Below are 11036 nucleotides of genomic sequence, written 5' to 3'. Positions count from 1 at the left end.
AGTTGTATTTATGCATAGACTAACTTTTAATGCAATCCATGAATACATTAGGCCTACCACTTTATAATGTATTGATAAATATTTATTTAAATTCAATAGCTCTATTTAAAAATACATTATCACTACAATGTAATTCTTTAGTGACGTTTAACGTGTAAATTTTATTATGATTTATGATTCAAGGTTACAAGCCTAGTATATAAAATACGAACTCAATAATTTTATTTGCAGAAATTTACAAAATGGTATTTATTCGAATAAAATAAACAAATAGTGGACTACGAAAATAGATATTTCATAACATGTAATAGATCCAAATTAAATGTGCATTTTTATCTTTTTGCATACCAATAAGCTACTATTTAAGTAAGAAACCCACATATAAAACATACTCCCTTATATTAGTACATTTCTCATCCTTATGGATCAGCTGAAGACACTTTTATTGTTAGTTCTGTCCGGTGCACTGTCTTTAGAGGTCGTGTTTTGTTTACAATTGTTTCTTGTTTTTAGTATTTTAAAACCTCGTTTAACCAAATAAAACGTTCTAATCACAACCAATAACACGTCCCCTAGTTATATAACCAAACAGTAATGAACAAATCATGAAGTTAACCATAAAATAATAGAAACACAATTTTGTCGACACTAGCGATCAGTGTCACCGGACATGAACTAGACACGAAAAACGAGCTTCAAAGTTTACAATGGGATGTCAAGTTTACTTGTGTTGGTTAGTCTATGGTAAGACTATAATGCATTTTCCACAATAATAATCATAGGAATAATGTTAAACATACTTCTAAATATATTTATTTTATCGACTACGTTGCTCTTACTCCTAATTAATCGTAGGATACGACATTATGGTACCGATACGATATAGGTACTACACTTTCGGCAACACTGATCAAAAATATTCGTGCTTGGCTCCCATTGGACGGCTCGCGAGGCTTCTGATTGGGAGTTAGCGAGTTCCGCCGAGGGACCGAGTTAGCGACTTCCGTGCGAGGACGGAATTCGCTAACCCGGCTCTAGAGCGGGTTAGCGGGTTCCGGAGTTAGCCAATTCCGAAACCGAACAAGTTAGCGAGTTCCTCTCATCGACCAAATTTGAAGATAGGGCATTTAACATGGGGTTAGCGAGTTCCAGAGTTAGCCAATTCCGCGGACCCGTACCCATCAGTGCAAGGCACACATCAGCCCTTGCAACGCTACAGGAGAGTGCATTTCTGTCGCCCTTTTCGCTGCCTTATACAAGCAGAGAATACCGTGGTATATTCTAACTCGGGATTCCACACAGGGATATTAAAATTAACGTATAATCACAAGATATTTATTATCCTACCCCCGTTGGTTACCAGTTATGAAGGTCCTTATTTAACCTAGTCTTATTTTCAACTTCAAACACAGCACACAATGTCTCGACAACCATTTTAAACTTCAGGAGAATAAGTAGTTAATTTACAGTCGCAAGCGCCACGTCAGCATTCTGACAGAGAACTCATTATTCAGGATATAACTAAAGGAAACTGGGGAAAGTTCAATATTTAACAATAAGAAAAATAAAAATAGCAGCTATGGAAACCTTTTGACATTTTAACTTTAAATTACTCCCTCAAATTTTTAAATTGAAGTAAATATTTATATAAAATGCCACCAATGGATTATCCACCACCCACTTTAAGTGTTTTTATGGGATCTTATGATCCTGTCTATCAAGGTCTTTCCTCTCTATATCAGTCAAAACCTACAAACTACTTTCAAGATTATCGAAATGAGACACTGTCACGGTTTATGGTAACAGTATAACATTAACTTATAAAATGTTTACCCCTAATTTAAATTTCACCATGCTCTAAAAGGTTTTAAACTGTAAGGTAATAAACTGTTGTCTATTTTCCACAGATGCCCACATATCACTGGGGCTTAACCAGAACTCCCTACTCACCTCATCCTGACTTAGTAGGAGCTTACCGCAAGAGCAACTGGAAGAAACTATTGGAAACTCCGTCCATAAAGTTGCGTCTCATAGACGAAGCTAGATCACAAGAAGTAGACGACTTCTATAAGGTTTGTAGTGATTGTTGGACATTTGATATGCTTTTATATATTTTTCAACGAACACAAGTTTTTAAGTTTGACACTCCCTATAATAGTTCAACACGGTCCGTGATGACATGACATGTCGGCAGCGACCAGTGCAAGCTTCGCCAGGGTAAGAAACTAGAGCCTTCTCATAGTTTTCATGCACGCAAACAACTCAATACCTTAGTCCACATGGTGTCCACCAATCAAGGTTCTATGTTCTTAATAAGTAACTTCTTAAGGTAATTTCTATTATGCTCATTTATTCTAATTATCGATCAAGATTGTCAACTACGCAAAACGAGAAAGATTTGTGATTTTGGGCAGATTTTTTGGCTAGTATTCAAACATTCAAATTACCACTCATCAAAATTTACTACGGACAATTGGTTTTTAGGTTGGCTGGACACCAACTAATCTACGTTAATGCAACAAGTTTACATAGAATTTTTAGACTTATGGTTGCATTTAAATAATCCTAAATATATGTATTTTCTGAATTTATCAATTCAATCTACAAATTTGCCATAGGTAGGACAAATAGTTTTGGCTATTCAAACTAGTCATCTTCAGGTTAAATCTCAAGGTCATCATCAGGAATAATAAATTAGCTACAAACATTTTCATGATGACCTTCAAATGAAGTGTTGACATCCAGAACTGAGCCTGAAAATCACTACTTGGTATAGTCAAATCTAACTATTTTGCCCTACAGCAAAATCGTGGGTTGTATAGATTCAGGTATTAACAAAAGTTTGTTAATTAATTTTTACTAATAGATTATATATATAATGTGTTTTTAGACTTGAAACAACACTTGTTGATTGTAAGGTAAAGGCAATTAGTAAACGGGTTGTGTTACTTTTTCAGCTTTGTCAAATGCACAGAGATCAATACATGGATCATTCAGGCAGACTTCACCCACTGAAATACTTCACTGATGTTGACGAGAAATGGAACTGTCCCAATATGACCAAGTGAGAATTGTTTGGATTCTTTTTAGGAATTTACTATTAGCGGTGTTGCCAAAATGTACCCATTTGATACCTGAAGGCCCGCATATCATTTGACTATTGAACTAGGCATTCTATCCACACGTGTTGTGCGTACTGAGCATTTTTATCAAAATGGACATAATTTAATTGAACCAACAACAGAGTCGATGGTGTAAAAGCATAATTTCTGCCGAACACACCAACTTTAACAATGCCAAACTGATAGGACAACTTACTGTAAGCAATATAGCATCTTTTATACACACATTATCTATCTTAGTAACAAACACTGAGGCAGAAAAATGGAAAAATAATTCTCTAGTGAATTTTGTTAGAGGTACATTGAACGTTCTTTTAAAATAAAATAAAATGGCTATAGCTGGTCTACTACTTCAGTATCCTAAACCCAATGATGCTACACAATAGTAAATTAACTAAACTTTCATTTACACCTACAATCTGATTCTTGCTTTAAACCGGGTTTACACGATGCCAGTTGCCTTTGTCAATTGTCATCACTTAATTACGGGATTGTAGGAGACCAATTGTGCTTCTATAGTTCGGCCACTTAGAAAACGACCTGCGCGCTAATGCTAAACCAATGCTGGAGGAGGTCGTTTTCTAAGCGGCCGACCTATAGTTGTCTTCAGTCTACTCCTGGAGACAATAGAATTTCAGGGTAATTGTGAGGGCAGTTGGCAAGGCAATTGTCCAGAAGTGTTTACACAGGGAAAAAATTTCACCAGTCAGTAGTTGTCAGTTGTCTTCGAAGAATTTTGTCTCACCTGGAATAATGTAAACTCGGCTTTAGCCTGGTAGTAAAGTTTAGAACTACAATTAGGCTTTGCGATAAAATTGTTGGATCAAAATGTGTTCACTGTTTCAGTACATACTTGGAGTTCCCCACAAAGTTTGTGGAATACCGAAAGCCCATAGTGTTTCCCAAGACCTACGCTCGGTCGGTGCTGTTACCTTCCTTGCCTCAACGTTCACTTGCAGGAAGATATTCTACTGGGAGTGATAACCTATATAACCGTTAAAATAAGTTCCGGTTTTATCATGAACTTGACCAAAAATATACAATGTATTTTAATAATAGTGTTTTAATTCAGGTAATGAATTATAAGTGAATGAATTACAGTATAACAAGTATGAAATAAATCAGGTAAAATAAAACGCTCAATTTCCACTTAATATTTAATAAAAAAAGTGATTTTAACACAGTTAATAGCACAACAATGAGTTCGTAAGATTGATATTTATAAATGTTTACCGTAATAATACTGAACAGGAAAACGTAACTGTTTGATGTGACTACATGTTGTATACACCTGGGAGGAAAATCTACGCTAAATGATGAAGCCTTAGTTAACAACTGTAACGATTTTTACATCTTACTAACCCTGCAGATTTATAAAAATCAACACTATGAAACTGTCATTAAATCTTTTAGAGGGGTAATTAATGCAATGTTACCAACGTAATGTAAAATGTCAAATCAAATTGAAAAAGTTGCAAGTTATATAATTTAAAATAAATTTTTTGTCAGTCTTAACTTGCTATGAGAAATGAGCTGTTTCCAATGTTAGCATTTTAGGCCAAAACTATCACATAATGAAGTTAAACCAAAGTGAATAGAAGTTGTTGTTTTTTGTGCTTTGAAAAGAATCTGCTAATTACAGTAAAATCTCTAAAGAATTAAAAAAATTGAAAACATTTAAAGTTGGCAATAGTCATAATAGTTGTAAAAGGAGGTAATAATGATCTTCCTATACGAGAATCCGTTCTGAAATATAATATCTGACTTTTTACTACAAACAAAAATAAACCTGAGATTTTACTGCAATAATTTCTCACTTCCATAACTTCTGGCAGACAAAAATGACATGAATAGCAAATACTACTCATTAAAACACACATATGTCTTGTATCATGTAAAAATGTAAAATTGATGCTAATATGTATCTTATAACATTAACAACAACTAGTGGCTAACCAGTGTGCAGAAACTTTTGTAGGGTTGGAATATGAAGTATTAATCTTGACTGGGTAAAAACCTATTAAAATCGATGATGTCCAAACTAAATTTTGATAAAAATTTAATCTTAAGATATTTATATCTTAAACTTATTTTTAACATAACCATAAACCTGGTAGAATCCTCTTACATCTTAATGATAAAAGTTCAGTTTAGGGTTTCAGCTCTTTTAAGCATGATCTGAAGTCTAACCTACAAAATCTTGCTACCAGTAAAACCCTGTTAAAAGTGTCCTTATTCCAATCTTACAAAGTTCCCACACACTGTTTAACATTTGATGTATAATGAGTGATAACCATAAAAATACACTTACTTTACATAATATGTTTATAATAAAGTCACATTTCTTTGAGAGAAAATGTTTAAAGTAACACCAATGTAATTCGCTAATTTATACAATTACTATACCATAGAAGAACTTGAAATGTACACAAGAAAATATACACAAACCAACGAACATGCTTGTAAATAGGATGCTCGAACTGAAAAATACGTTGCTGTGTACAAGTTTTTAATTGTTAATTTGACGAGTTGAAAATTAACATTGCTACCATCAATAACGGTGGGGTACTAGTAAAGTGTAAGAGAATAACAACTGGAATAGAATACAAGTGACTAGAATTTTGGAATAAAATATTTTTACCTAGTTGGAATGAATAGGGGATAGTTTTTTGAAAATAAATTTAAAAAATCGCAAAGCAACAATATTGTTAATTCTAATCATTGAAACTGAACCTCGAGAAATAAATAACTAAGCTCAAATTAGTGAGGGTAAAGAAATTAGTTGATTTCAGTGCTTATGTATTTCAAGATCCGTAGTTACTTGTGGGGAAAAAAATCATATGCTAACTATTACATGAACCATTGTCTTAGTCGTTGTTAAAACCAAAACTAAAATAATAAATCTTGAAGCTCAAATTCTTTAACCTGCAAAGAAGTATGGTACAGAGGGAACAAGCTTATGGGACAACCGTGTACTTTCAGCAATGGTATGTTGGGGTAGAAATATAATTGTAAAAATAGCATAAAATAGCATGGAATATACCCGAATAGCAAGCACTGTGCGGAAATTCCTATTGCACATAGCACAAGGCCTTCCACACCATGAGTGTTGTAGTACATGATGACGAGGGGGCGGCGCAGGACTTTGCTCTAGACACCAACACTAGTGCTAGACACCACTTAAGTGTACAGTAGTCGCAGCTAGTCTGGGCGCGCGGACCCTTGTGTACTAGCGTCTTGAGAATTAGGCTCACTCACCCCCACAGCACAACCCTCAGCCGCTGCACTGACTGCTTGCCGTGTGGGCCAGATGCTTTTGGAAATGAGCAAAAACAGTCCCCTCTACACCCCCCACCATAGCACGGCTGCGCGCCCAGACTAGCTGCGACTACCGTATCATGGAGTGTATCCTCTGTGTTAAACCTTATTTATTGGCCTAAATTTGGTAATCAATTACAGTTTGTTTATATATCTGGCGTCACTAGTTTAGGTGTATAACCGATGACGGAATGCTTATGATATTCAGAGGATGCGTGGGGGTGATTTGTATTAAAAACAGTAATAATATCATAATTTTTTTTTCAATTTTAATTTTCAATTTTTTTTCTAATAGTGCCTAAACATTTTTTAGTTGTTTTAAAAATTTGAATTTGGGTTTTTAAATATCATTAATATTTTATTGTATCAAGCAAACTGTTACATTTAAAAACAAGAGAATATTTCTACCATAAACTACCAAACAAGTGACTACGAATCCAAATACTCGTTCACAATCCAGAATATCTTAAAGTTAGCTACACGGGATACCAATGCACTTGTGTGAGATGTCAGTTATAACAATTTACCAGAAGGCAAAGTTTTTGAGAGTATTAGTCTTACTAATCAACAAACTAGTACATACCAGGTTTAGTATTGTAATTAATAACACTTTAAAATGCAGTAGATATAAATTTAAGTGTGTAAAATTACGTGATACATTTATTCGTGCTAATCAGAAATTTAGGCGTTACTGAATGCGTAGAAAAATAACTATTACATTAGGTATAACAGTTATATGTTAAAATATTTCCAGTGATTCTACACTATTATTTCCTGTTGTTCTAATCTATTACGCTTTCTACTTAAATACATGATACTGTATGCGATAAATGTCACCATAAATTCTAAGACTACATTATTTCTATCGGAAACTGAAGTTGTTACAAGTGCTGATTTCAAGATGGTGGTTCAAGTGTTAAACACAGTTTTAACCTGCTACTGGATCTTAAGATTAAAAGGCTAAATTTCTCGTAGTATTACAATTTTTTACACTAAAACCAACCTAAATTAAAATATTAAATTTCATTTGTGCATATAAGTTGTGTTTTAATTTTCAAAGAAAAACTCCAAATGGTAAAGAGACTCCAAAACAAAAATCATTTAGCGCAACGAAAATATAATAAACAATTGTTTTCTTACTTAAAAATTTCTTCAACCATTGTAAAAAGCTAAGTTTACATCACATGACTAAGTACATGTATTCTTTCCATAATGAATTGCTTTTCATATTTCCACAACGCCAATAAGGGTGCAAACATCAAAATATCTTAAATAAACCAACATTAGAGAACACTCTTCTGACGACACGCATGCATACAATCTTCCTATAGAAAACACCATAACCTCCGCTTAATAATTATAACATTAAACACAAGCTCCGTTTAAAAGGCTAAAAAATAAAAAGGGAAACAAGGAAAGACTGTTTCATAAAATGTCTATGGATATTTGTATTGTATACATAAACTAACAAATACAGTATACTAAAATATCTAAAACTATCGTAACAAATACAAATAAATAGCCCTGTCTACAATTCTTGCTATCATTTCTTCTTACAGGCAATGTACATACTAAATATACACATTTATACAATGATTGCCTCGGTATTTCTCAGACTGATTCCAAGCAAGATTTCATCCTGGAAGAATTTCATTCATTGCAACTTTAACACATATTGCTTTGACTTGGATTCTCAAATCATTAGGTGTTGAAAAATAACGAGTATGATATAGATGGCGTTATCCAATATTTTTGAGGGATTAAAATTTGGTCCCAGTAAAAATTTAAAACAATATTGAAACAGTATGTGATCTATATTGACAAAAATACTTTGGTTCAGAACAAAAACAAATATTTTTGTTTTGATTTGTGTAATAAAACTGAAAGATACAAGAGTAATATAAGATTATAACAATTTTAGTGATGTCAATTTGTAGAACAAAAACAATTTGTAAACAAGATAAAATATAGACAGAATAAAATACCAAATTATCTGTTATGTTATGTTACATTATAAAATTACTGTATGCATACAATTAACTACTCAAACCTTGTACGATGGTTTAAATAGCTAGGTGTCCCGAAAAATAGTTGACCCCTTATCTGCGACAGTGTTTTTGATCATATTTTATTTTAAGAATAAAGAAATGTTCATCTATGAGAGATTAAAAGCTGTGTTGGGTTCAAATTAAAATAATTTAGTTTTTACCAGTAGATAACAGCTGATTAATAAGAACTGATATGACCGGGAAAAAACCAGAGTGATTACAGGGAATTGGGCATAGCATATTGACAAAATAAAAAAAAATAAAATTCAACTGGAATTATAGTTAGAAAATAGATAGTACAAATTATATTTTTGGGGACACCTATGACACAAATTTATCCAATGTGTATGATTTTCTACCAGCAAAAACCACAATTTACTTGAGAAAAACTCACAATAATCAAACTCGTAAAAGATTTGACACTCCAGTTCTCAAAACTTTGGAACCACTCAAAGCGAGTAATCTGTTAGTTCTTGATTTACCTTCAGTTCACACTCCAATATCTACTGCTACCAGGAATGTGATTCAATAAACTAAACACAAGACCAAACCACTTTGAAAGTCTTTTGCTGAAAAATCTTTTATTAGGCCATTGAAAATCACTGACTGTAAATGGGAAGGGGTCAAGATAAAAAATACAGAAGCTATGTAACGATATTGAAAATTACACTATACACGTAGAGTCCGGTGGATTAACAGCAACAAGGGGTAAGAGGGGTAACAGCCAATGGAGTATGTGACCACCTGTGGGAAAAAACGATACATTACAAAATAATAAAATATCATTAGGGTTGTAATCAGAAGAGGGGTGGTTGAGATTCCTTGAGGAGGAGTGGAAAACGCATGTTTTAGACATTTGAGAAGAGAGAATTTCTAGGAAAATTGAGTTGATTGTGAGAAAGAAAAGAATACTGAGACAAAGACAAAGGTGGATAATTGCGTGAAGAGAGGAGTGCAATGGTGGATAATGGAGGAAGAGGTACTGTAAAGGTATAAGAAAAAATGAAGAGGCGTAGTTGACAACCATAGGAATAACCTGAGAGGAAAAGGATGTATTGTATCACATATTTGTGTAATTACAGCTATGCTTCACACAAAAAACTCTGGTTGAAGAATAAAAAATAATGTGATACCGTATACTCTTAATAATTTGAACATGTATCTCGAAAAAGAATCCCCTCTTTTCCTTATCGGATATCCGACCATGGCCCAGGCCCGTCATGGTCAGAAGTGAGGGGTTCAACTGTATCATGATACTGACTGATACTTTCTCCCCTTAGCTTGACAACAACTCTAATAATGGGTAAGCCGTGGAGTAACTAATTATGATATTTTATGACTAAAATCACAAAAGTTGGCACAACTTTTGAATTGTTTGAGTTGTTCCATTTTGTTAAGAGTTTAAAAGACCATAACAAATTGCCATAAAAATCGTTTGAGTAGTTTGGTACAAAATACATTTTTTTGTTAGGCTAAGTTTTTATAAGAAATGTATAGCCTATTAAGAATCAAAATTTAGAGAAAAATTAAAAAACCCTCAGAGAGACCATTGATTAGTACCTACACATTAAATTAATTTAATCAAAATCGAACCACAGGTGTGGTCTGCAGCTCTGTAGATATTCACACACGCAGACATCACTTCAAAAACCATTTTTTTTTTGTTCTGGAGCCAAAGCGCCTGGAGATTCCCACCCTAAATTCAACTTGAAAATCTTGGTGAAAACAATACTTTCTTCATACAGGCTTACTATGTGTATAGGAGGAGAAAGGGAAAAGTGTTTGCAATAATTACCTTAAGTCACACTAGATGTTTGGGTCCATCTGTTTGAAAGCAACTGTTTCCTCAAAAATGTACTGCTTCAGTGTTTCCTTGGGCAAATCATCCAACTCCATGGAAAACCTGAACGGTTCTTCAGCTACAGGCTGAAAAATTCATTTTTAAATATAGTGTCAGTGTGATATATCTTTAATATTAATAATTAGTTTGAATTACATAGTTAGACACACCGTACATTGGACAAATTGATTTTATTTTGTTCACCAAACAATCATAACAAAACTTGATAAACAAGTTCCTTACCTCATCAGCAGGGTCGTAGTACTGCTCCAGGTAGGGATGAGCGAGTGCGTCCTCCACCACAATCCTGTTATGAGGGTTGAAAGTCAACATCTTATCAAGCAGATCCAGCGCCTTGGTGTCGGCGTTGGGGTACAACCGGGTCCACGGCACCTTGGGCTTGAACGGCAGCGACTGCAGGTAGCTCCTCGCCTTCTCATTGATGATGCACTCTAGGTCCTCCTGTGTGGGCGACCCGAGGACTCCCAGGATGTGGTTCAGCTGGTCCAGGTAGTGTTTGCCGGGGAAGATCGGCCGGTTGCTCAACATCTCCGCCAGGATGCAGCCCACACTCCAGATGTCTATTGACTTGGTGTAACCCTGTTGAAAATTAAAAATTGTTTTTTCAATTTGTTTTAAGAGGTTGGTTGTCTCTTTTAACCTTGCTTATGCTCATCCACATCACCTTGGGACTGTGTGAGGACATAT

At 34.2% G+C, this 11036-nt stretch overlaps 2 protein-coding genes across 2 annotated transcripts in view; one reads left to right on the top strand and one right to left on the bottom strand.

Annotated features, from left to right (window-relative positions):
- The first annotated feature begins 1629 nt into the window (after positions 1-1629).
- Positions 1630-4273, top strand: LOC128990454 (uncharacterized). Its single transcript, XM_054412824.1, has 4 exons — positions 1630-1799; positions 1908-2072; positions 2958-3064; positions 3969-4273. The coding sequence occupies exons 1-4, from the start codon at positions 1653-1655 to the stop codon at positions 4120-4122; spliced, it is 573 nt and encodes a 190-aa protein (XP_054268799.1). The 5' UTR covers positions 1630-1652; the 3' UTR covers positions 4123-4273.
- The window catches only part of LOC128990391 (mitogen-activated protein kinase 1), a 132819-nt gene continuing 126048 nt past the window's right edge, over positions 4266-11036 (bottom strand). The window contains exons 6-8 of the mRNA XM_054412742.1: positions 10572-10928; positions 10284-10414; positions 4266-9232 (exon numbers count right to left, since the gene is read on the bottom strand). Of these exons, the coding sequence (XP_054268717.1) occupies positions 10295-10414; positions 10572-10928 (477 nt within the window). The 3' untranslated portion in view covers positions 4266-9232; positions 10284-10294. The remainder of the gene's footprint in view (positions 9233-10283; positions 10415-10571; positions 10929-11036) is intronic.

Source organism: Macrosteles quadrilineatus, unplaced genomic scaffold (assembly GCF_028750875.1).
Source record: "Macrosteles quadrilineatus isolate MER2022 unplaced genomic scaffold, UCM_ALF_1.0 Scaffold_1__1_contigs__length_201487025, whole genome shotgun sequence".
NCBI classification, from domain to species: domain Eukaryota; kingdom Metazoa; phylum Arthropoda; class Insecta; order Hemiptera; family Cicadellidae; genus Macrosteles; species Macrosteles quadrilineatus.
Note: the sequence above shows the minus strand (reverse complement) of the source record. Positions and strands in the feature narration are given on the sequence as shown.